General features: G+C 38.4%; 1 protein-coding gene across 11 annotated transcripts in view; it reads left to right on the forward strand.

Annotated features, from left to right (window-relative positions):
• Positions 1-27,169, forward strand: part of FHIP1A (FHF complex subunit HOOK interacting protein 1A) — a 92,169-nt gene that overhangs the window by 45,547 nt on the left and 19,453 nt on the right. For all 11 annotated transcript variants that reach the window (XM_064417362.1, XM_064417370.1, XM_064417364.1 and 8 more), the window contains 8 exons: positions 3,381-3,539; positions 5,726-5,812; positions 16,114-16,281; positions 18,443-18,522; positions 19,943-20,130; positions 20,620-21,660; positions 25,123-25,301; positions 25,590-25,728. In XM_064417362.1, coding sequence (XP_064273432.1) covers positions 3,381-3,539; positions 5,726-5,812; positions 16,114-16,281; positions 18,443-18,522; positions 19,943-20,130; positions 20,620-21,660; positions 25,123-25,301; positions 25,590-25,728 — 2,041 coding nt within the window. The remainder of the gene's footprint in view (positions 1-3,380; positions 3,540-5,725; positions 5,813-16,113; positions 16,282-18,442; positions 18,523-19,942; positions 20,131-20,619; positions 21,661-25,122; positions 25,302-25,589; positions 25,729-27,169) is intronic.

Raw genomic sequence — 27,169 nt, forward strand, 5'->3', positions numbered from 1 at the left:
TTCTCTGAACAGTAATGAGGTTGGCCTAAGTCTATAATAAGACTTTAATGTAATGCCATATATTTGGCTTGTGAGCACAATATCTTTTTTGAATTTGAGTTGCGATGGGCTGAAAAGCAGATTTTGTTCTGATGGAGGATTTTGTAGGTGTCAGTGACATTCCTGTATATCCCTGAAATCAGTGCAAATGTTGCCTCAGGTACTCTGCAAAACAGCTAATGCGGTCCTGTGTTGATAGCAGAGGCATTTTGGGTGGCACTGTGTTGATATTATCTCTGTTTCTGGGGATGGGTTGGCATGTAGGATTTTCTTTACCATGCCTTATTGCATAATATAGGTATCCTCTGGGGTGGAGTCTGGCCATAAATCTCTGCTGCCTCATGTACCCAGATCAATGTTAGATCTGTGCCAATGTGAACCTTACTGGTTTTTAACATAAATTTGATTAACAGCTTTTTAAAAACTGGGCTGTCCATAGATCCACAGTACTCAGAACTGTAGCTGAAAAAGCTATAAGGAATGGAGGAGAGAGTTTGCAGTGGGTTACATCACTAACAAATGTTTTTAACACAGAATGTGTGGGCAAATTATTCGGTAAAGTTTTCTGATTTTACACCAAATAGCTTTTATCCTGTTTTGACATGAAAATTTTCTGGATATGATTGAAGATACTGTCTGTTCAGCATAATAATAATATTATTATTAATAATAATATTAATAATATCAATAATAATAATATTAATAATAATAATGTTTCTCAAGAATTTTGAGCAGGGTCACATGACAAAGTCCCTCACAAAACTTTGTAAACACCTTGCAGCTGAGGAAAGCAACTGTTTCAGCAGGAGGAGGGATGGCTCTGCAGTGTCCTTGAAAAGCTGCGGCTGCAAAGGGAGAGAAAGACTGTGGATGTGGGAGGACAGAGAATTATTAAAAGGAAATAATTGTCCAGATAGCAATTGTTTATGCATTAACAACACATTAATATATCACATTAATATCATGCGATATTATGCCTGGCATTACAAATCATGTCGTCAGTGTCTTCTGTGAGTCAAGAGAAAGTAAATAAATCAAAGAAATTGGTTTGTAGAGGGACTGATGAGTCAATGGTGAGAGAGAAAATGCTGAGGATGCTTGTAAAAGTAGATGAGCATGTAGGGCTGACATGATAAATGCTAGAAGAAGTTTAAAAGGACACTACTTTGTGTAAAACAAAAAATAAAACCAAATCTTGCTTTTTCAGGATGTGAATGCATTCATTCATTCATTTCCTTCCCTTTCAGATTATTTCTGTCATTAATGTTTCATTGCCAATTTAAAACTCTGTTCTCTTGGTAATTTCAGATGGTAACCTTATTTATACCATACACTTTGTGAACATTTTAAAATATTTTTTATCTGAAGAGTTGAAATTGCTTCCTGTGGCTATTCTGTGTCAGTGCTTAAGAAACATAATTCCACAGAGCCATTTGTGTTGTACTTCATAGCAAAAATAAGAGCTTCTAAAACTTTACAGATTTTAGTAGCTGTATCTGTCACTTCTTATTTCAGTAAGTCTGACAGACTAAAGAATTCAAGACTTTGACTGATTGTGAGTTCACTGCTCCTTTTAGTGGAGACCAGTATGTTTTGTTCAAGGTCAGCTTCTTGTGCTTAAGGGCTAATACCCACATGAAGGAGAAACGTGGATGGGACACAGCTCTGAGAATCAGATTGCATACTGAGAGGGTGCGTTTGTGTTTATGAATAGCAATTAAACTTTAAGCAGATAATGGAAAATCAAGTGTGCATTAATGAAAAGTTCACAGGACAAATGTCAAATTCTCTCATTGTCAGAAGCCTGGGTTTGTGAGGGTAAGTGTGTGGGTTATATGTAGGTAGTTCTGTAAGAGCTTTTTTCTGAGCACTTCTACTGTGAGAAAGAAAAAACCCTAAATAAATTTTGGTTGTAGAAGAATGGGATTGTACAAATAAAACTTTGCTCAATAGCTTTAGCTTCTCAATTTTTGAACATATGTCGAGCTTTGTCCTTTGTTTATCTGTATATATAAGACTGTGTATCTGTCGCTGGACTAAAGCTGTCAATTTCCACAGTATTCTCCCCTCCCCTTTAATATTTTGTTTACTTATCTATGCCAGAATAAATCCATTGTCAAAATTATGTCCATAAGGAATAAAAAGTATTCGGAAAGACAGACTTTGACTGTATGGATTAACAGTTACAATTGCTTGTGTATGCCCACAACCTGATCACTGTCTGTGAACCCTTGGTCTTTGATCTGGACATTGTCAACTGTTTGTTTTCCGGTGTTTTAGTAGATACGATCTGTGTTTCATCTGAGCTTTGACAGTCTAGCCCTGTAGATGCCAAGTAGCCATTTATAAGAGGAAATATTCTTAGAAGAGTCTGTTGAATGAAAATTAAAAAGATTTCCATCAGGCTGAGTTATAATGTTCCCATTAAAATGAAAATGATCTTCAAAAATTATTGTGAAGTTCTATGAAGTCATCTCAGAAGGATAAGAGTCCTAAGTAATATTTAGAAAGTTTCTGGCTTCAAATAACTTTAATAATTAAATACTGCATTTGGAAATACCATACTGTAGATACATTCAGCAAAATTTTAAAAACTTTTTGGAAATATGCTTTCTAAATTGTAACTAAAAATGCTGTCTTGCTCTTCGGTGATACATTCTACATAAATCACCTGTAAGGCTTAATATTACTGAAAACATTGTTTAAATAATAACTGATTTCAGACTCTTATTTTTCAGCTTCCCTCCTTCAAATAAATAAGTAAGGGAAAAGAGAAATTATGAACAGTTAAATTTACTTCTTTAAAAGTGGATTCAGCTGAGTCTAAGTGCCCTGCAGTCAAAGTCAATATGTATCTGTGGTCTGAGTGGGGCTGAATTTCCTTTTTTTCTGTTGATGGGGCACTTTCCTCCTCGATTTCTGATGTTTTGTGTTTCTGAGTGAAATGACTTCCTACATGTTTGAGCTGTGACATTTGAATCGCCAACAAAAGACAAGCTGTAGATAATGGCACCAATGGCTGTTTCTGAAAGGGACTAAAGGAAAGCACAAAATAAGTTTAGAAAGATTTAAAAAGAAATTATAACTTTGAATTAATAAAAAAAGACAAGATAACCTGATTTTCTCCATCACTTTCTTCTAAATACCAGATCTTGAAAGAAGCATATTATATGGAAGGCTCTTTAAAATATTTATGTATTTCCGCCACAGGACTTTTTTGAAAGGAAATTAATTTCATCTTAACACTTTCTTATGTTACTAAAACTAATAGAAGAAACCATTTGTGGTACTGCCATTCAAGCAGATGGAAAGTTATTTCCTCTTCTGTTTCTGAAATACAGGTGCTAGCAACAGGACTAAGTGGCCTCTATTCATCTTTGCCTACAAAGCTGGAAGAAAAAGGAGAAGAATGGCACTGTCTGATGAAAGATGACTGGCTTTTGTCACCAGCCCTTGTACAATTCATGAACTCCCTTGAATTTTGCAATGCTGTGATACAGGTAACTGAATGGAGTTAGCCTGTTCTGTAGAAGTAGTAGTTACAGCTCCTGCAGAAGTTTGTAAGTCATAGAGATTATTTATTTTTGTTAATGGCGTGAACTATGAAAGTTAGACTAAAACAAGCTGTATATAAAACCAATGCCTTGTGCTGGTTGTAACAGAATGTCTGTTCTGGTTGTAAGGATGAACTAATATATTTGTGGTTTTCAGGTGCCAAATGTTTCAAATGAAAGCTTGATATTACATTATGTAATTGTGAGCAGTTTCCGTTAAAAGAAAAAACAAATGTTTATTGCATTTTAATACCACTGTTGATCCTAGAAGTAAATGGAATGCCTTTACTTGTGGGAAAATGTAGGGTTTATATGTGTATTTGTTTAAGCTCTCATAATGGTGTGCAAAAGAAAATAGTGAAAATAGTCTGTTTGGCCTGTTGGTGAGTATAACAGAAAGAAAGCCTTCCAAGCAGAATTATTTAGGTCTCCTCCTAGAAGTCGAAATTCACTTTATATTGGCCTGTTTTGAATCTATTCTGTTCTTACAGGGTTCTTTTTCAGTGCTTTGCTCCCTTAGTATTTCTTTCTGATTTAAATGTAAAATGAAATTTTTGTCTTTATATATTGTTTTTGAGGCTTGAATATTGATAGAACCCAAATTCAGTATTTCATTAAAACAGAATAAAAATTCTGCAGAAACTGTGGATTTGTGTTATTTGAAGAAATGTGCTGGATAGGATTGAAAATTTAGTCACATTTACTGTTAAATAAAAGATATGTTTCGGTGCACTGCGTGCAAAGTACAGTAAAGGAACTGATTGACTATTAAAGCCTTGAACAAGCAAAAATAATAGTAGCTGTCAATGTTCAAATGCACTATACAAGGTTTTTAGCATGCATGTTTAAACATGAAGAGGAGACAATATTAATTTTGGTGTCTAACCAGAGTTATTCTACAGATCTACTATTGCAGGAGAACATAATTGATACCTTTATTGTAAAAAATTACATAAAGGGCACTGCAAAAAAAAGGTAAAGAATGAATGATTTAAAAAAAATACTGTTCAAATAGATGCAGAATGGTTAAGGATGTATGCTGACATGCAGAAAGAGCAGTTTCTGACTGCTGCTTGATTGTGTCTGTATAGTCTTCACCTGACTGGAAAGCTCAATTACTGTAGGAATTTTTGCTTGGCACATGGACTGGTTTGTGTTCACCCAAAAACTTTGGCCAGAGATTAAAAAGGAATAGGGTAGCCAAGACCTCTTGCCATTTAGTACTTTTTCCCTGGACCACAGCACAGGAACGGCCGCTCTTTTATTCCTCTTACCAAATTAAGAGTTGCAAGTTAAAGGAGGTCTGGTAAGAATTGCAGGTTGGAGAATCTATTTGGAGGCCACATGTAGGCTGTGACATTCCAATCTCTCTGAACTTCAAACAAAATATATTGGTTTTGAAAGCTTCTGAATGGAATTTCATTTTGCTTTTATATACATGAGTTGATGTGTTTTCATTGCAAATTAAAATAAATGTTTAATTATAAAAGTAAATTTTCATTTACTTTTTAATTATAAAAGTAAATTTTTTGCCTCTAATAATATTTTGTGGGCTTTTGTTTGTTTGTTTTAAAGTTCTTAACCATCCCATTGAATGAATTATGCAGGTTTATTTTGTAATTTCTTTTTGGTTTACAGTGGCTGGGGGAAGGGCATATGAACAGTGTATTCTTGCCCCATAGCTAGAGTGCTTTGATTTACCTACTTTTGAGTTATAGGAAAGCAGCTGTTCTGCTTTCCTTTATTGTAGAAGGACAAGTTAACAATGGCAAATCCACCTTCAAGTGACCCCAACAAGGTTGCAGGAGCTGAATTTAGAATTTCAGATCTTGCTTTGATGCATGACTATATACACTTCTCTGCCCATCCATTCATCTTTGTCAGCATGCAGGAAGATTGAAAAGCCATGTCTCTGAGTTTAGCAGACTTACTGTAATTAAAGATGGTGTGTGTATTTCTTTGTAGAAGAAACAGTTGTTAAGAACCAGAATCATATCAAATGCTGGTGAGAAGGACTAATGAATGTCTTATTAAATGGGAAAGGGTTTTGGTAGTGAATAACAGCATTCTGTGCCCTGTCTTTTAAATCTCACTGGAGCTGTTCTGTGTCTTTCTCTCCCCCACCCTCTTAGGTGGCACATCCCTTGATACGCAACCAGCTTGTGAATTACATTTACAATGGATTTTTGGTGCCGGTAATGGCTCCTGCGCTCCATAAGGTCAGTGATGTCTGCAAGCATGGCACAGAAGAATAATGGGAATAAGTATTATGGAAGATCTCTGTGTGAAGATAAACTCAGATATAATAATAATATCAGATAATAATAACAATAATAATATCAGCTGTACTGTCAGTAGTGACTTCGATGCAGTTCAGTATGTTCCTAGACTAACTTTCCATCTTTTCATTCTATATACTTTCATAAGCAGCATAGAGGTATTTCTGAAAACGTTTAAAATTCTTAAGTGTAATGAAAAACCAATATGTTTGTGTTGTTCTAGACTCACATATCATCAAAAACACAGTGACATTTTAGACATTTCATCATGGCAGACATGTTTCTGTGAGCATTTTTTTTCCTAAATGAATATTTTCCAAAGGAAGATGCTCACAAGGAAGATATTTAGTCAAGAAATACTATGCTAGTCTTAGTGAAGTTGCTATTGTTTTGTAGTTCCTTATCATATTGGGTAGAGTTATTTTCCTAAAGTAGAGTTTGGTATTAATTTTCTAATGCATTAGAATGCAATTTGTGTTACTTTGAATAAAAATAATTAATTTTTTCTTTGAATTTTAGCGTTTATCCTTCGTAAAATGTATCACCAATGTTAGTAAATTATGTATTTACTTTTTTTTGGTCAGGTTGCAAAAAGCTATATTTCTGGCTGTTGCAGACTATGTCAGTTCCCTATCCCTGAAGGTGTTCCAGGCCAGGTTGGATGGGACATTGAGCAACCTGGCGTAGTGGAATGTGTCCCTGCCATTGGCAGGGGAGTTGGAACTAGATGATCTTTAAGGTCCTTCCCACCCAGGTCATCATATGGTTCTGTGATTTTATGAATTAACAGTCTTCATTGTGCTGTAAAAGAACATCTCTTGAGGAGAAAATGTAGGAGCAGTTGAGAGTAAAAATCCACAAAAAACTTCCAGAAGCAAACTAAAAAATTACTTTCATAAGGTCTCCTTATTCTCACAAAGCCTACCAAGCACAAATCATTGCAGCTGTTCCATTTTCTGGAGGACAGTGAAACACTGTACCCTGCTTTCTTGTTCACAACTTGTTTTGGTAGCATACACAATTCTTCATGGTGAATAGTCACCAAGAAAGTCATAAGCAATGCAGAGTCTTTTCCAACGATTTGGCAGACCTCAAACACTTGGGAATTGGGTGAGGGTTGAAGTAAATTTTGGCTGTGATCCAGATCAAGGCTTTAGTCTGTCCTGAGGTAGTTCACTTACCTGGCAGTTATTTTTTCTATTCCTGTATCTGGACTTAATCCCTCACCAAGACTGGGAATTAGAAGTGAAAAGCCTAACCAGTTTTAGGTCAAGGTTATAGATAATGAGGGAGATATCAGAATGGATTCTAGTCTTAGTGTGTACTATTCTGACGTATTCAAGACTGAGATTGTTTTGAACACTACCACTCCTCTGAAAGCCATTCTTATCAGTCAGTAAATCTCCTGAATTGGGTTGATTACTTCCCTGTTGATGTTAAATAATTTAAAGATGGCTGTTGTGATTCCATTTTTCCTTTGATGAAAATTTTGTTTATATACTCTGAAAGTGGGTGAAATTGTATTTCTTTTGAAAAGGGGCATGTTGGTTGCTAACATCGGTGATTTTCATAGCCTAGATCTTCCTTGAATCCTGATATTCTGTTTGGTTCCTTGTTCTTCCAATAATAAACCCTTCCTTGATTAGCATTAAAATTGACTTCTTCCCCATTAAAAATTAACTTCTTCTGTGTAAACTTCAAATGATTTTAATGGAGAAGATGGATTGCACCATCTAGTGGATCTGATACAAGGCTCTCACATCTGTGAGACCAAAACTTTGTAGCAAAAGGAATTAAGTAAGTTGAGGCACATTTGACCCCTTCAGTCTTTCTCTCCTGTGCTCCATGTTAATAAGAGAAAATAAATATTTTGCCTTCTTGCTTTTGGGACATAACATTTATGTATTAAGATAATTATGCTGCAACAGCTCTTTCATACATTAAAATTATTTCTAGTTGCTATTGAAAACATTAATGCTAAGGGGAAGAGTGGACTTTGAAAACCGTATCTCCCATTTTGGGACTTAATGTTGTAATTAACCTTGAGGTTAATAAAAAATTGGAAAGGGCTGAAATTAGAGGCCAGATGTTTCATGACAGTTTTTAAAACAGAAGTTCTTTCATTTAGCACAACATTAAATGTATCTTGACTTTTTTCTTTTGAACTCACTGAAGTTGGTTTGGTGTCATAAAGTGTACTTGTGGGTGAAGATTTTAGTTTTAATTCAGTCATTCAGTTTGGATTGTTCTGATTTGTTCTGGCTTGAGTTCAAATACAGTGTGTAATGGAGCATGGTATAAATACCTGATTAGGAAGACAGATCAGTGCAAGGTTAAAGGGTGGTAAGAAGGGATGGTGATAATTGCTGGTACTTCTTCCTAAGGTGTTGCTATAAATCTTATTTCTAGAATTTAACTGGTGTGGAACAGCTATTTCTGATAATTCTTGGTGATAGGATGGAAGGAAGTCAGTCAGTCTGTCTAGACCTCATGTGGCATACTGGTCTTAGCATCCCACATCCAATCTGGCACTCATGGTTCAATCTTAATGTAAAAATTGGGAGATGAGCTTCTGCCTCTGCTTTTGAATGGCTTGGGCAGGCAGACTACTACAAACCTGATGTTTCTCTAGTATGTTCTAATTTTTCTACAAGAAGTATGTTCTGAGGAAAAAAATTGCTCTGCAGCAACACAGACTAGCATTAATTGTTTATGCAAAGACAGTTCCAGTCAAGAATGGGATTGGTCTAGGTATCTCCAAAGGTTCCTTCCAGCCCTAGTTATTCTGTGATTCTGTGATTGAGTACTGTGATGTCTTTAATGTCTTTTGTCACCAGGTCCTCATCCCCATTCAGCAGTGAGCATGCACTTCCCACAATCTTTCTTTTGGTGTTGAAGCTCTTCTTCAGCTCCAAATGGGTTTTGGCTTTCCTCATCCTTTCTCTGCATACTCAGGCACTTTTTCCATATTCCTCTTGGGTCACCTTTCCATGCTTCTGTCTCTTCATGTTTCAGACTTTTTAGGAGCTCTTGATTCATCCACACAGGCCTCTTCCCTCCTTTCCTCGATTTCCTTCTCTTCTCCCAACTTAAAACATCTGACTATCAAACAAGACTTTTGGTAAAAGTAGCATAAAAATTTCAGTAAGTAGAATTTCATTAAAAATTGTTTAAAGTTTCACTGTGTGGTTCAAAACTTTAAGATATGCTTATGTGTGATCTTGAAATGTTTGTGACATTTATAGAACCATGTAGTAAACTCTGCCTTTTAAAAATTTTTGCAGATTGTCTCCCTATAAATACTTACTATGTACACAGTTCACTGTGTGAATGAAACAGTTGAGGATGGAGATGCTTCTATGAAAAAATCTGGGGGTGGGGAGACCAATATATTTTTCCTGGTGTGATTTTTCTGGTTTTATCTTGGGAAGCTAGTATGGAGTTGAAAAAAGGAGTTCTCTAGTTCAGGTTTTTTCCAGTTAAGGAAGTTTCAAATTGATCAGGCAAGCTAGCTAGCTTGAAATAACCTGTTTTTCACAGTGAGCTCTGCGAAGGTTATTTTTGTAGCAGATTAACTGTGGTGTGCTTAAATAACCCAAACATTCTCAAGCTTATGACTCCCTAACTTCATTTCTCAAAGATAAGTATCCTAAATATAGCATGTTCTTGTAGCCTAATTTATACCTTGTCTGTCCTAGTCTTGTCACCTTGTGTGGGTTACCCCACCTACATGTGTAATGAGCGATTGACAAGTACGTTCCTATCTCCAAAGCTGCACATTCCTGAATGGGTAGTCAGAGCCCAGATTTGTATTATGTAGCTGGGCATGTGCATTAACTGGCTGTGCTGGAGAGCCCTGCCTTGTCCTTTGGTTATCTGGTTGTTGTACCTTTTACAGAAGCATTACCTCCCTTACTTCTGACACAGGAGTTGCTTGAGGCATCAAAAAAGTGATTCAATGAAACTGTTTGCGGAGGGGAGGGGAAGGCATGTCTTTGTGCAAGGTCACAAATTCATTTGAAAACAGAGGAATAAAATGGTTTTTCTGTAAAGATACAGAGCTAAAGAAAATGTTGATTTGGTAGTTTTTTTCCATTATTTCATTTTTTGCATAAACAATCTTTTATTCTTTCTGGTGTAAGTGTCTGGGATTTAGAAGAAATTAAGACTATCTTATAGAAATTGTTCTTAAATTAAGACTGGTAACTTCTGATGGCATGTCAGTTACAACTTGAAATTATCAGCTCTGTATGTTCTTCCCTATATTTTGATACATAGGGGAAAAAAATACTTGGGAGAAGGTATTTGTGAGCCATACCATTGGATTCTGTGACATATTTCATTGGCTATTTCCAGCTGCACTTTCAAAACTAACATCAAGCTCTATCAATAAAATACAAGGTCTTCTGGGGCCAGATTAGACAAGGGTCCAAGTAATCAAATAAGATTAATTTTCTCCTCAGTTGAAACCTCATTCAAATCGAGAGTGAATCCAGAATACCCCTATCAAAGTTGTTTTTACTGGTTCTGTTAGAGTCTGTATTGCCTTATTTTGATCACTATACAGTTGTTAGTAGACTGTGTTTATTCACCTTATTCTTTTAGGTAGTTGCAGCATTTCTGTAGAAATATAAGTGAAATCCCTTTCAGAAGATCTTGAATATGTATATATTTTGCAGTCAAAACCATGTGCTAGATAATTAGGAGCCACACTTTGGTATTTATAAATATTTTGTTTCCTTTGATACAATTCATATTGGTTATATACATCCTTTCACTGTAAATGCTTGTGATTTCATTTTAGTTTGGCATTCAAAGAATTTGGTTGACACAGGCAGCTATTCAGACCATCTTGAATGTTTATGTAATTTGTACTACTTCAATTTATTGAAGAAAGCACTAAAATCTGACAAATTATATGATAAAAGCAAATTTTGAATGTCAGCATTTACTCCTCTACTACATGGCATTTAATTGCTAACTATGATCTAATTATTTTTATACTTGGAAGGCTTGTTTTAATCTGAATATGCTTGGTTTAGTCTGAATAATGGAAAATTGTACCAGCTTTTTGACGTAAAACATTGGTGTTGGCCAAGTGAACAGAATTGCTCTACAGAGGTGCTGGCACAGTCCTGTCAAATAAGCTCTGTCAAATGGACCTCAAGTCTACTGCACACTAACCCTTCAAAAAAAAGCCTCTGACATGGTGTGCTACTGTGATAATTCAATAATACTTGCTTGATGATTACATAGCTCAGCTAGGGGGAAATGACCTGTAAATTATACTCTACAGATTAGAAGGAGCATCTTTATAAATATCCTACAAGACTGTCAGTTCCCATTTAGGAATAGTACCATCCTTCCCCTTACTGAAAAGCATTTGGACAGCTGCTGTAAAAACATGTAAACCAAGTGTCACTGGAAAACTTTGAATAGCCTTGTGCTTTGCAGAAGCCCATTAATAGCTGCAAAACTTAATTTTACCAGCTATGGTATGGATATATGTAAATGTGCCTCTACTGCTTGCTTCAGCCATGCAGTTCAATTGAATTTTAACCTGGTATAGACTGAAGCATTTTATAAATGTAAACTGAAGGAAGCTGAAACAGTTTGTGTTTTCTGGTCCCCCCAGAGGACAAACATTCTCTGTCCCTGACCCTGCTTGTCCCTTTCTTTTGCTAGGACAGCTGTTTGTACTTGAAACTGATTGGGGTTAAAACTCACCTTTATTTCTGAATATTTTTGATCTGAATCAATTTCCTGACCCAATTCATTGTGCAGCATGAACCCTTCTGCCTGTATGAATAGGGGGCAAGAAGTTGAAAATTAATGGAAGAGACTGGAAATGGTTGGATTTTTTTATTAGTGAGGTGAACTTATTCAGGCTAAAACTGCTTGTGGATGGATCCAGAGGATAAGCTCAAATAAGAACAATTGTGATCTTTTCATGGGCAATATGAAGTCCTTATAAGAAGGGATATGTGATGGAAAGGAGGAATCATGTAGGCATATTCATTTAAGTGGGCATGAAGCTGTAAATTAGAAAATATATGTGTGATTCCCAAGGGAAAATGGCCAGTAGTAAAGAATCCATGTGATTGGCCTAACACAGTGAGTGTAATATATTAAACTGAACTTGCAATGACAGTAATTTCTAGCTCTTTGCTATTACTTGGCAGAGTAACTTGTAAAAGCTGGATCCCTTTACAGTGCTCTGCCTCACCATCTAATCAGTCATCAGAGGAGGCAAGGAAAGATTTGCCAAAAATTATTACATAATTATAGAAGGGTATTACATGGCTAAAAGTGGCCTGGTCTTTTCAATAATCTCCAGTCAAGTATCTGTCTGGCCATGAAGACTCTCAGCTAGTCTTTTTTGTTGCAGTTTATGTCTCAGAAAAAGATCTGTAACAGCTGGTTTTGTATAGAAAAACATATGGATGAGGCTTTTTAAAATGGTATTTTTAGATAGACACTTCATATTGAAAAATAAGTCCAGCAACTTTAGCTGTTATGTTTGTGGGTAATTAGAATAAAAATGGTAGAGTAGTGGTCTGATTAATGCAATGGAAATTAATTTTTTTTTGTTTGTTTTCTATTTATTTTTAATCCTGTAGTTTTATTTTCAGAGCAGAGATATCCCTGGTTTCTGCCATTAACAGAAAGAATCTAATGCTAGGGATGCTACTGGTGGGTTTCTGGTTTTGCTGTTGAGGAAGTGGTGTATTTTATTATTGCTGAAATACCTTTATGAAAAAAGTAGTATCATAACATAGCTTGAAATTTAATAAAAATTTAATAAAAATTTATCAAAGACAAACTTGAAACTTAATTACTTAACAAAGGGTTTTTCTAGAAACCCATGTCTTCATTTTATTATTCTTCCTTTGTTACAGTATTTTTCTTGACATTTGAATTACCAAAGGTGAAGAATTTTCAAATTAAATATAAGATTTTTGTAAGTTTTGGCTTGCTATTTATCATCTTTTCAGAGATTTTAATTTCCGAGGGCTAGTAACTAAAAGCTTACTTGGGGAAATGATACTGTAATCAATGTTTAAAATAACAATTTTTGTAGAACTGCCTCAGGATTTGACTGTAGTGGACATACTTGACATGGGTAGCGCCTGTTTAGTTCTCTGGGAAGGTTTGTTCCTTTGTTGTTTATCTGAGTACTGATTTGAATTTATTAGAAATGATTTCCCTCTTCCCCCAAATCTGTCTCACGAGACATTTGTTTAAGAAGAGACAGCCAGCAGGTAGACTGAATGAAGCTTAATAGCGTGGCTTTGGTTTCGTAGAAAACAGAGATCTTCAATAATAACTGCACAAATTGAGCCAGTCTCACTTTCAACATTCCATGTTTTATGTATGATGCACTCTGTAGAGAAGGTGTGCAGAGTTAAAAGGATTTTTGCCAGGGCTGGGTTTAGCCTCATCTAACTGATTTCTCCAGCGTCCTTCTCTAGTTAATTGCAAAAAGAGTCCGCTCTCCAGAGGCTCAATCAGAGCAGACTAATGTATTCCATAGAGTAAAAGGAAAATAAGCCTCGTGGAGTTAAAATTGGCTTTCTTGAATACTTCTCTAGGTGCTTTGAATCTTCAGAAGTTGCACTCACCATCAGATATGCTAAAAGGGAGAAGCAAACACAGAATGCAAGATGGCAAAATAAGATACAGTAATTGTAAAACTGCAGACATCTGCTTGCCAGGTTAATCGATCTTTTTCCTAAGCTGCATACCTTGCTTGCATTTAAGTGCCCAACAGCAATATTTTTGTTTGATTTGCCCTGGCAAGGAAGCAGAAGGTTGGTCTCCTTGATGGTGCGTAGGGACAAGTTACACACAAATGTACACTGAGAGAACACAAGAACTTCTAGAACACGATAGCATAAAAATTGCTTGTGCAACTTTAATGTGCCTGCTTTGAGTGTGGCACAGTGACCCTGCAAAACAGACTATTTACTAGTGGAAATATGAAGCAGTGTTGAAGATCAGGCAGTGCATTTTCACTGAAAACTGAAAAATATTCTGACAAATCCATTTACATCTTGATAAAACTCAGTCATCTTGTCTCCTTCTTGGAAAATGTTTAATCAGATTCACCAACTTTTTTCCCAAGAAAAAAAAAATTAAGTGCAATGTGGTACCCTTCACAAAACCCCCTCTTTAAAAAAAACCAGCATTTAACAAGATCACAAGTAACTCCTTTATGAACTATTTGGGCTTCAGTAGTAGTTGGTTGGTTCTTCTAGCTCTGCTTAGTGGTATCAGTAAAGTTTTGGCTATTAAACATGATTTTATTTTTTGTCTAGTGCCCAAGATGTTAGGAGCACTGAACACGCTCTCAGAATGTAACATTTCTTTTCTAAGCTGCTCTCCAGCTGGCTTTCTTCTGCTGCTGCTCTTTGTTTCATTCATGATACTCACTTTGAAAAGCATGTGGGTTTTTCTCACCGATAGAAATTGTAGGATGAGTTGTCCAAAGAGTGTGGGTTTTAGAGAAAGGTCGCTGCCCTTGTGAATCTGCTGGCTTTTCTTGCTTTCATGTACAGCTGCAGTATTTGATGCATATACATTCTGTCAGCAAACATTGGTGAAACTGACAGCCAAGAACGTGCTTCCTTTTCCCCATAAGGGATGAAGAAGTGACATGGAGACGTAAGGATGCATTACTTCTGTCTGGCTTTCCTTGGCAGAGTGTTTAAACTTGTCCATGAGCTGTATGGTGTCATAGTGATGTCACATGATGGATTTCTTGGGCTTTGGTTTTTTACCACTCATTGCTATAAAAAAAGGCAAAAAAAAAAAAAGCAAGAAAAAACAACAGACACTAACTTTCACCAGAAGGCTATTCCTTTTTATACAACAATTCCCCAAACCTCTTCCAAGAAAAAAATGGTTCTGATTGGAGCTGGGCTGCTTCTGTTTCCTGATGAAAAATTTGACTGTTGCTGCTTCACTGGTGCTTTGTTTCTAATGCCAAAATGAGCTAGTATCCCACTGTATTAATGATGGTGTAGCTGAGTGCTAGAATAAAGCCTCAGACTGAGAGTGATTCAATGACCTTAGCTTTAGAGCTTCTCTCTCCATAAGGTCTGCAGGCTGTGTACTCCATTCCTATGTTCTGTGTAACCACCCAGAAGCAGCTTGTGATCCTAAATGCTTTAAAGAGAATGTTTGCATCATGACATTAGTGTGTACATGGCTAACGTGCAGCATAATGGAACAGGGATTTTAATATTTACAGCATGTTACGTAAACGTTGCCCTTCTGAGTATTTTCTAAATCCTCTTAGGTCTTAAGTGACAGCTTTGATTTTTTTAATAAAACCAGTCTTTTCATTTATCCAGCTAAGTTTGGTAAACAAAAGATGTTTAATACTTCCTTTCATATAGACAGATTCTTGTATTTAAGGGTTTATCTTTGTGCACTTAAGCTTATTAGATTCCTGGGTAACTATTTAAAAAATGCTGACTGTGCAAGAGCAGTACATGGTGCAGAGGTGGGCTTTGGAATTTTCTGTGCTTTGCCAGTGTGTTCTGTGAATAGATAATCTCCAAGGGATTGCAATAAGCAGAGCAGCGTGGGTTATGGTATGCAAATGTCACATGGATCATGAATTCTATTTTGATCTACTAATAGTCAGTAGTGACTACTGATTTTGGGTTGGGCTTTATGTGTGAATATATTTGTATACATACTCCTTTTAAAAATTGAGTGAAATGAGAAATTGTGCTGTGGTAAAATAAAAAGAAGGAAAATCATGACAAAATTCTGGATATCTATGGGAATTTTCTCTTTAAAGCTGCACGACCATGGCTTTGTACTGTGCTTTGATTCTGCTCTGGCATTTATTTTTTATTAAGTGGTAGATTCAGGCATTCACAACGTCTGAAAATGCTTCTGAGGGACAACAGAAGTATGATGCAAAGGAGATGACATGCGCAGAAAGGTGTTGGGGATCTTCTAGCATGATTTGGTCCTTTGATTTTCACTATGTGTGAGATCTAGGGTGTCAGTATGAGGGAGGATGGTTTTCCTGGGGATGCAAGACAGGTAGGAAATATGTTCAGAATGCTTGTGAGGCCAGTTTAAGAGTGAAGACTCAGTGTTTTTGTGGCAGCATAATGGATGGAGAGCTTTGCTGGATGTACCATTGCAGAGGATGGGTGGGTGGATATTTTGTGTGTGCAGTATGTTTGTGTTTGCAGTATTTGCATTACTTTTGCTTACAGGTGACTGTGGAGGAAGTGATGACTACGACTGCATACCTGGATCTCTTCTTGCGCAGCGTTTCGGAGCCAGCCCTCCTCAAGATTTTCCTCCGCTTTATTTTGCTGCACCGACATGAGAATGTTCATATCCTGGATACACTTACCAGCAGAATCAACACACCATTCCGGGTAAGACAAGCAGAAAGGAAGTTCAGGAACTCAGCATGGATGTAGGTTCAATGTTTAAGGGGGAGATTTCATATATTACGGTTGGGTACTTGTTTAGCTAGGAGTTTTCTCCCCTCCACCCAATGGTATGATATCTCCACCCTCTGAGTTTTGTGTGTGTGTTTTGACATTTAGCAACCACTATGCAAAGCTAATAAACCTGTGAGGTGGGTTCACACGTAGGAAATGGGATAGAGGTAATGAGAGCTTCTGAAAGTCTGAATCCTTTTGGAAGATAAAAGGTAAATTTGGAAGCATTTTTCTTCTGACCAGTGCTGGGTTGCTGCTATCATAGATAGCTCTCCCTGGGACTCATAAATATACTTGTGGTGAGGAGCATTTCTGATCTTTGGAGCTTTGCCAAGCAGCAAGCATTTTCAAATGTCTGTCTGGGGAAACAATGGGAGCCCTCTAAGGAAATCTCCAAATGGATCCCAGTTGTTAACTGTGATCTCACTGATGTATTTCTCAGGAATCTGTAGTCTGTATTTCTGTGACATGTTTACTTAATTATGATGTTTCCTGCTTTATTTGATTAAAAGAGCATGATTTCCTGTTCAAGTGATGAGGCTGCTGCTTCTTCTCTTTGCCTTCATTCCCTTGTGCAGTAGGGTTTATCTCAGGCTTGTGCTGAGCCCCTTCTCAGCCTGGGCACAGTGCAGCACAGTGGCTGGAGGGCTGCCTGCTGGAGAGAGAGTAGTTACCTTTGCCAACAGTTGGATCTTCTGGATGAGAAAATGACTACTTGTTGCACTGGACTACTTGAGTGAGCCTAGCTTGACTGGCAGCCTTGGCTGACTCTTGGGTGATGCAGAGCTTCATGGCTGAAATTGGGAATACTGTTTTAGTGCAAGTGAATGCTAAGAATGTGCAGTAACGTTTTAGAGAAGCCAGAACAACAGCATATGCATTAAATTTGTGTATTAGGGACAGTAGCTTCATCTGAAAATTGTTTTGAAATGTAAGTGCATGCAAATATCAATATATATGCTGCTGTTAGTGCATCTCTATGATGGATTAACTCTGAAAACTGAAACAGTTCTGTCAACAAAAATGCAAATGCTGTTGTCTCTGCTGATCATTAATTACTATTCCATAGGCAAATGAGATGGGAATTGTAAAGAATTCTGCAGCCCTGAGCAGCTCAGGATCTCAGCCAAAGTGGTTCTGTGATGCTAAAGGAGTTTTCTGCAGTATAGCTCAGCCAAGTGCAAACATAGCACAAAAGCTGTGTACATTACTATTGATGAAAATACTAATTAATAATTCACAGAGTTAAATTCATTTAGAGACAGGTGCCTGAAAGGACTTGTAGAAATACTATCCTCTTTGTTTCTTGAGTGTATTTTAAACCTTATGTTTTTACACAGTACAAAAATAGACTTGGACTTAGTTATTCAGAAGATTCCAGATTTGCAAAGACTAATGATTACTGTTTCCCTGTAAACTTAAATTTCTTAAATACAGGATAATTTGAGGCAGCAGCAGGTGTATTTGAAGATTCATGTCATGAAGAAAAGTTACACTAGACTCCTCGTAAATTTCATAGGAGAAAAATAGGAAATCTGCTTTCCTCTTACATCCCTCCCAGTTAAAACACACCTTTTGTGCAAGAATCTGACTTCTTCCAAAGGCTCGTTGTGAAGCTCTTCAACCATTCAGCTTCTTAATGTGCAGAAAACTAATAATTCCTTATACCTAAAGCAACAGAAACCTGAAGTGATTTATAACTTTTCTTTCAGAAAAGACCTTTAATTGGTTCAACTTCTGTGTTAGAGATAAAAACTAAAACACTCTATTGGAAGTTACGGCATTCAGTTCATGCTAAGTCAACTTAAATTAATACATTTGAATAATATTTAAGATCGATTTTTTTAGTAGCTTATTTGAAGGAAAATTCTGTTTAGGATTGTATTTTGTTAAAATGTAACATATTACATGTATAGCCCTAGACAACTTGAAAAAAAAATTCTCATGGGGCACTGACTAAATGAAATATCATTCTGAGAGTGTCTTATAAATCATGATGTTCTGGCAGAACCATATTGTAATGTAGTATGCAAGGAAGATTGGAAAGATACAATTTCCAGATCAAAAGCTGACAATGTTTATCATTTTCCAGCTCTGTGTGGTCTCCTTGGCGCTGTTCAGAACGCTCATTGGCTTGCATTGTGAAGATGTGATGTTACAGCTAGTTTTAAGGTGAAGCCCAAACTCTTTTTCCCATTCTTCATGCTCACTCTGGGACGTATGGTCTCTCTCTGTGGATGCAGAGCTGGGTGGGAGTTCTCCAAGAGAGCAGAAATCCAAGTAACTACGGAGATAACAATATTTATAGTCCTAACAAAAGTCTACCAGACCTGATGAGGTTTGATTTACGTCCTGAGATCTCCAGAGCAAGAGATTTTTCTTGTGATTTATTTCTATAAAAGTGAGAGAAGCTAAGAATATATTTATCACCTCCAAAGTCCTTATTCCCTGCTTCTAAATGCATAATTCTTCCCTCCTGCATGTTTTCTCTAGTGTATTATGCGCTGTGATACAGACCTATATACTGTTTGCAGCTCCTACCCTTCATGTTGTTTTCCAACTCTTTTCATTCCTCACTCAATGAGAATACTTCCATGTTCCTGCACTATTCTAGGTAGATTAAGTAATGTACTAAATGCAGTGATAATTTTTGGTTTTTATTTGTGATTCTATACATTGCTTCAAAATACTTATAATTTGGGTATGTTTATTAGATGAGAACTGGTTATTTATTTGGAAATATTGGTCTATCTGACTTGGGCTTTTAGAATTGCCAATCACATGAATTTTCCAGATACTGTCTGTCCCCTCACACATCGGCATTAAGGTGAAATTCCCTATAGATCTGGCAGTGGTGCCTGGAAATACTGCTAGGACCTCTGTAAACACAAGTACATCACCAGTCCAGCATTAGAGTGCTGTGGTTGATCTTTTTGTTTATTTAGGAAATCCTTTAGAATTTCTTTGTATTTTAAATGGTAGATCGTTGGTGCAGTTATCACTGCGGCTCTTATAAAAGTGCTTTTAAAAAGTAAAAACCAAAGTGCTCTAAAGAAGTTCAACATGAGACTGCTTTCTCTGTTCCTTAGCTTCCTCTAGTTTCTTCCTCCTCTGCCTAAGAGCTCAGTCTTGATGTATTGCAGTAAAATGATTGGATGACCCTTCCCTCCTTTTCTTTCTGACTGCTCACCTGGCAAACTGCCTCTCTGGATTTCCCAGGAAAACAAATAAATTGAGGATTCTGAGACAGAATGCATTCATAGCCAGACCAAACCATTCTGCTGGCCTTTGACATCTGCCCATCCCACACTTCCTCCATACTTTCTTACAACAGGTTTGCTCTGACCTGCAAAGGATTCCCTATTCTGATGCAACTGTCTCCTATCTCTGCTCGTCTTGACAGCTCCTTATCAAACCAAGCATCACAATATAAAGAGTCATGGTTTCATGCTCTTGAGAGGTTTAGAAAATTGATCCATGTAAATATTAATATTGCTGTTTTTTGAGAAGGCAGAAGGTGGGAAGGGAATTCTCTGTGTTGTTGCTCTCTCTAACATGAAAGGATAAGTGATGCTGGGTGCTGCTGTTTCAGGTATCTGATCCCGTGCAACCACATGATGCTGAGCCAGCGGCGGGCTGTGAAAGAGAGAGACTGCTACTCTGTATCTGCTGCAAAACTGCTGGCCCTGACACCTCTCTGCTGCTCCACCGGAATCACTTTGACACTTGAAAGCCAAGGAAAAGACTATATTCTCTGGACAAAACCAGCACTAACTAAAGGTAATTGGTGCTCAGGGGAAGACAAAATCATTAATTGTGTTTGATCTGGTAGCACCTTATGGGAGGAATTGTGGAGGAATAGAAGGGGAAGGAAATGCAGTGGGCAACAATAAACTGGACAAGCCTGGAGTAGAAAGTTTGTTTAATTCCTTCCTTATGTCCAGGTCTATCAAAACCTTGTTTTAACAGCTATCCAGCTTGAATATGTATTCATGACAATAGTGTACTGATGCATGGAAGCAACTCTGGCTGCTTCAGAGTGGTTGCTGCATTAAGGTTTGAATGCAGGCTCATAGAAATCTCGAGTTACAGCTCTATCTTTGTGATAGAAAAAAGTTGTGTTTATGTGAGCAAATCTCAGTTGTTGTGCTTTGGTCTTCCTGCCTTGTTGGATTGTTAGGGTTAAAGACTCTCCCTGCAACATCTTAGTGGATACCTTGCTGGAGAAAATTTGAGGTACTACTCTTGATACGTCTTCTTTACTTCCAGATCCTGATAGACACTCTTCTGAATCTGCTTGCATTGTGGAATATGGAAGGGCTGTGGACATCAGCTACTTGCAGTACCTGGGGGAAGCTCAAGAAGCCATCATCCAGTGCATGAAAGATTGTAAGGTTTGGTCTGCTTTGTATGATGGAGTAAATCCCGATCCAGACACCTTTATCCAGACGCTTGCAGAGGAGAACAGTATGGATGTGGAGCACCCCATGTTTCGGCTCCAGCAAAGGACACCTAGCACGTGTAGCTCTGCTCGAGCAACTCCATTCAGTGAGAAGATGCAGCTGGAGCTAGAATGGGATGATAGCTATGACACAGGGATTTCTCCTGGTTCTAATGTGAGCTCGCCACAACCGTATGATGATTTGGGAAGCACAGAAATGCAGCCACCTGCAGAGCCACCAAAACACATTCAGGAAATGAAAAAAAATGCCATTATGCTCGTCAAAGGCTCTTACATAGAGGAGTCAGACTTTCAGGATGATATTATGGTTTACAGGTTATGTGCCCAGAAGGATACTCAAGATGATGACAGCTCCAAGGAGAAAGCTTTAAATGTAGCCAGAGAACACAAGGTGCAGAGCCAGAGCGTAGTCAATGGGTCTCTTGCAAAGACCCAGCTGGAAATGGACTTGGATGAGCACAGTAAGAGAAATTCAAGCTCAACTAAAGGTGTAATGAGAGAACAAATAAACCAGAAAATGACTGAGATTGATCCACAGCCAGACTTAGAGTTAAAGATTTCTTCTCAGGAGGCAGATTGTAACTTAAGTGTAAAACTGCTGAGCACAGATGGTGAGGATTTCATTGCACAGTATGACAGAATTATTAAGGAACTGGTTCCAAACAGTGCAAGCATGGAGGAGCAGAAGTTGGATGCTCCTGATCCTGTCTCTCCAGCAGAAGAAGAGGAGGACTTTGAGAATTTCTCAGCAGATACCCCTTCTGCAGAGAGCGTATCACCTCCCTTTGGACCAAAGGAGGATGTCTCACCCAAGCACTCTCCAAGGAGCCAGAGTGCTCCATTTACAGGTGGAATGTCCTGTTAATTACATACATAACAAATATAAGAAGGCATGGTGATTAAAGGGGGGCCAGTGAGATCACACTGTGGCACACAATGCAAGCATAGAGCAAGGAAGAGTCCTGGCACTAAACAGGGTATAGCCTAAATAGCTGAAACCACTCCAAGGAGAGTGAGAGATCCAATGGGAAAATACAACAGAGTCATCTGAGAGTGTGGTGAAAGCAAATAGTAGTGTTTCAGGTTTTTTCTAGGTTATTGTTTAGAACATTGAGCAGGGGTTATGTTGTTTGTATGTGAGAACTCTGTCACACCAGTGGAGGCTTTTTCAGTTGAAAGGTGTTGAGAGTAGCTGTTTTAATTTACAGACCCCAAGTAAGTAATTTTTCTGCCAGCTTTCATCTCTGATGGGATGGATGCAACATCGCAGTGCCATTTTTCCTCTCTCTGCTATTCCACATTGTAGCAGAAGGTGTCAGCACTGGTGCCATGTCTGTACGTGCCTGTCATCCTGCTCTGCCCTGACATCCTGTTCTCCAGTGTCAGGTCTGCCCTCGCTGTTGGCATGCTTTTCTGTCTAGTGCCAGGCAGCAATTTAAGATTGCTCTCTGCTGACTGTCCAAGCTATTCAGGAATGGCATTACTGCTGGAGGTCAAAGTGGGCTTTTGATCTGTATTTTTGCAGCTCCTTGCACTGCAGGCTCCTGGTCTTTAATTAGGTCTCCTAGATACCAGAGTAACGCAAATAATAAAAAATAATCATGTACTGGGTTTCCTCACCCAACAAAAAACCTCTATAAGATGGCTTCTCATTCATTTGGAGGGGGAAAATGTATATTCATTGAAAAGCAGTCCTTTCTAGTCAGCTGTGGCCAGAATGCTTGTCACTGTTTCTTAATAGAAAAATCCAGTCTGTTTTTCCACTAATTTGCTATTTTTGCTGTGGTGGCAATTTCCTTGTACCAGGAGTGAATTGTATCCAGATATTTGTTTCATATTATCTGCTGTCAAATGTAGCTCAAAAATGTTCTCTCTGTCTCTCATTCTAGTCCCTCTCTTCATTTGTTCATTTTCAAAAACCCACCCCTCACCCAAACCCACGAAAACCTCAGAACTGAGGAAAATGAAGATATAAAGCTAAGCACAGTAAGCCTAGATGTTTCTTACCCATCTACAGTGTGTTTTACTCTTAGACTCCTTACCTGGCTTTAATGAAGATCTTAGTGATTGCATGTAAGGAGGTACTCACAACACCACCTTGGAAATGTTAAAATTGCAGGGCCTTTCAAAGATAGCAGCCTGGTCTAATGGAAGGTGTTCCTGCCCAGGACAGGGAGCTTGGAACTAGATAGTCTTTGAGGTCCCTTCCAACCCAAACCATTCTATGATTCTGTATCTAATTTGGGATGCTGTATTATGTTTGTAGATGTGTTTGATAAAGTTTTTAGGTTGCTTTTACTGTTTTGGGATGGCATTAAGGGATGAAGCCTCTCTCTGACAGAAGTTTCCCACAGCCTGTAAGTGTCAGCAATGCAAAAATGCTCTCCTCAGGCCTATGGATCTGTGAAGAAAATTCCTTCTCAATGTCTCATATCCACATTAAGCATTAAACACTCTTATCCCTATTTTCACTTGTGGTGTTCAGGAGCAGGAATTTGTATTTTCCTCCCTCTCCATATATCAGTGCTTGACTTCATGGCCATGAAAGGAGTAATATTTTGACTTCTCATCCAGTTACCCTGTTTCTTACAAGGCTCCTAAACTCTGCTTACATCCTCTGGTTGTCATTTCAATAAATTCTTGGGAGTGAAAGTCATGCTATCACTTTAAAAAAAAAAAAAGTATTTTGTAACCTCCCTTACAGCTTCAGCTTTACCTACTCAGCTTTGAAGTGTTACCTAGAGAAGAGAAACAGTGACACATCTCAGCTCCTTCTGCCATCCTTTTTGATACAGTAGAGCTCCCCTCAGGAGCTCTGTGAAAATGGCACCGTGAACTGGATAGGTTATGTTGGGACAGAAGAAACTGTATCTCAGCAAAAGTGTTTGGGGCTGCTTCACTGGGTGCCCGGGCTGTGATGGCTGTGGTGGTGGCTGAAAGGCAGCAGCCTCATGAAGCCTCGTCAGCACTGGCCCTCCCACCTTTCCTCTTGTGGGCAGAGCTGTGCCAGCATTAGCCCTGAGAGATGAGTCTGGAAGGAGTGCTGGCTTTGTGCTCACAGTTGCTGCAAGGCACGACAGATTCCAGCCTTTAGTGGAGCTCTGTTAAGGAATGGCAGCAGGGGCACTCCTCGTCTGATCCTTCCTGTTGCTCTGGGCCAGAAGTGCCTTAGCCTCTGCTGCAGTTTCTGGCAGGCACGTTGAACAGGGCTGTGCCTGTGCCCAGCCAGCTCAAATGGCAGCCATGTGCAAGCTGAGTGAAGCTGGAATGGTGTTGGATTATGGCCACCTGCTTCATCCTAGAAATGCCCATGGCATATATCTTTTGCCAGGTTTGAGGGTGGGGTATTCAAAGATAACATGCTAATCATCCAGGGATTCTTCTGCATGGTTTTCCTAGCTCTTATGCAACTGGAATAGTGTGGTGGGACTGTGGGTGGGACAAAGGACAGTACTTGTGAGTAGGTCCCTTGTACTGGCTGCCTCAAGCATCTCCCTAGCTATGTGGTCCAACAGGGTGGTATTTGGGTGAAGTTATTCTCAGCATTGCAAAGGTCTCTTAAGCTTGAGCACGAAGGGTTTATGTACTTCATGGTAAATGCTTCTGTAGTTCAGTGGCTGTCCTTCAGCAAGAATACACAAACTAAAGCTATTATTTATTGGTGACATTTCTATGATAACGCCTATGTCTACCAGCAATTATGCTTATAAATCTGTTTAATGTCTTCCCTGCTTTGTGTGACTGTTTAGTGTACTGAAGATGCCTTTTCTTGTGATGGGAACTATCACAGCTTGATTTTTATGTTTAGAATAGCATTTTCAGTCTTTTTTTTTAGAACACCAGTTTTTTGATAGAGCAAGAAAGCTAGCAATAATTCATTTTGCTGAGTCCGTACATAGAAATAAGGCACAGGAAGAGTCAAAAGAGCAGATTCTATTTGCATTAAAACTAGTAGTACCCTTCCAGTTTATTCAAGGGGAATAGAATGGTAGACTGTAATGTCCTAGGTTAAATCCTTATTGGCACATGCAAGTGGAATACTTATGCATGTTAAATATGCCATTAATGTAAACTGGTTGGCTAGGTAGCAAATGTGCTGCTAACCACAAAAGCTTTCAACACCTCTGTTATGTCTGCGTTCTGTGTTCAGCTACAGTTTGGGTTTTCTCCCTGCTGTCTTTAATTACTGTGTGGGAGGGCTAATTTGGTTGGTTATAATGGTCAAAATTCCCTTTAAGTGCCTTTTTCCTGGATCTTAGGGATTTTCTTCTGTGGAAACAAAACATTGATTCCTTCTTCTTTTCTTGCAGGACCATTCATCAGCGTAGTGTTGTCGAAGCTGGAGAACATGCTGGAGAATTCCTTGCATGTAAATTTGCTGCTTATTGGGATTATTACTCAGCTGGCAAGTTATCCACAGCCGCTTCTTCGCTCCTTTCTGCTCAACACCAACATGGTGTTTCAGCCCAGCGTGCGCTCACTCTATCAGGTACTTACCACAGGTGTTAGCCATGCCTACTGGAGCAGTGTCTTTAGTGTCTCCTTAAGCCTTACATTAGCTCCTTTCACTTTCACATGGAGCTTTCCTACCTGTCTGAGAGCTTCTTATTTCATTTCCATGTTTTAATTACATTTGTGCAAAGAACTGGAAACTCTGTATGACCATAGCTTTTGTTGGAATTCTATTTTAATGCAGGTAGAGAAAGCCTGAATATTCAGTCTGTGGCTGCACTAGGAGCAAAGGAGAAAGAAGTAATTGTTACTGTTGTTTTGGCAGGTGCTGGCATCTGTGAAAAATAAGATTGAACATTTTGCTTCCATTGAAAAAGACTTCCCAGGTCTTCTCCTGGAGGCCCAACAGTACCTGCTTTTTCGTGTGGACATGTCTGATGCTGCAGAAGAATTGCTTACCAAAGGTAAATGATAAGCACGCTCAGAGGAGGGCTGGTGGAATGACTTACCAGTTACCCCTGTCCTTTTCTCCAGATGATTAAAAGCTGTGGTGTGTTGTGAATGTCATTAGCCAGCTGTATCCTTCTGACTTCAAAGTGATGATGCTCAGTAGACCACAGTGTATGGGTCTATTTGGATATTCTTTGCTGTTTACAAGTTTTTATTTGGCATATAAAATGTCTGTTTAAAGAAGTAACAAAATCAGTTCTTGGCTTGCTGTCAATAAACAAACTCACTTTCAAAGCATGATGTGAGGTGGCATATGTGCATGATTTCATTTTATTTTTAGCCTGACCTTCAGCTAGGTCATTGGTTTTCTTTTTGATAAATGTTAGAGAGGACAGAAGTCCAGGATGAACTGGTTTCTGCAACAATTGAATAATGCTTGGTGTCATGGTTTGGGCTACCACTGAAGGAGATAAGACACTGAAAGTTTTCTGGCTAGTATCTTTCTTGTATGACAAGCAAAGCAAAACAAACAGAAAAAACCCAAAAGGTGTTTGTCTATGAGCAGTGGAGAGTTAGACAGGTATCACCCCACCAAGCCAGCTTTGCAGGGGACTCTGTAAACATCTGCTGCCTCTCAAGCACAGTGCACACTGCACCTGTCTTTACAGTTACCTGTACTTATTTTTACCACTGTGGGGCAAGCTAGTAAAAATAAACAAAATGAAGTCTTATCTGCCAAATAAGAACCTTCCAGACACAGGCAGGCAATGGGTAGAACCGAAGCCCTGCCCTGAGGACATGCTTGTTCTCAGCTTGCTGCTGAGTGGGCAATGTTGGATGCAAGCTTCTCTTAAAAGCCAACTTGCCACACGATGGGAAGATGTCAAATTTGATGAGTCATGAAGAGCTGACTGCAAGAGGGTTCAAGAGAGGCTGCATTTACAGGTGTGTGCTTACTCATCTTTGGGAGTCATTAATAATCACCCACACTTCTGTGAAGATGTTGGTGCTTTTCTTGGATTTCCAGAGGTGTGGAAATCAGGATTGTTTATGTGCCATTTTAATTATGTTTTCTTTTTTCAAGACTCTGAAGAATAATCTACCTAGTTTGTAGTCAGCATAGTATGTGTTTCTGATGTTTGCAGTACATCTAGTCTGTAAAATTATGATCTTGCTAAGGCTGCTTCCCATAGAGTTGGTCTGTTGGTCTGCTGTAAAAAAGCTGTGTACTGCACATGTCAGCAGCATTTTAGGCTCTGCATTTTGGTGTCATAGAATAGAAAGCCTAATAGTTCGATGGCCTTGTAGGTAGCATGTGGGAGATGAGAATAGGAGGTAATATTCAGAGTCCTTTTTTTCTCAGGTGCTAGCAATAAGAACTTTCACATAATGCATTCCCAATGACATTTATTTATACTTCCTGTTTTACGTCAGTTTTCTTCTGTGAGCTTCAGA

The sequence above is a fragment of the Passer domesticus genome, chromosome 4 (genome assembly GCF_036417665.1).
Source record: "Passer domesticus isolate bPasDom1 chromosome 4, bPasDom1.hap1, whole genome shotgun sequence".
NCBI lineage: Eukaryota > Metazoa > Chordata > Aves > Passeriformes > Passeridae > Passer > Passer domesticus.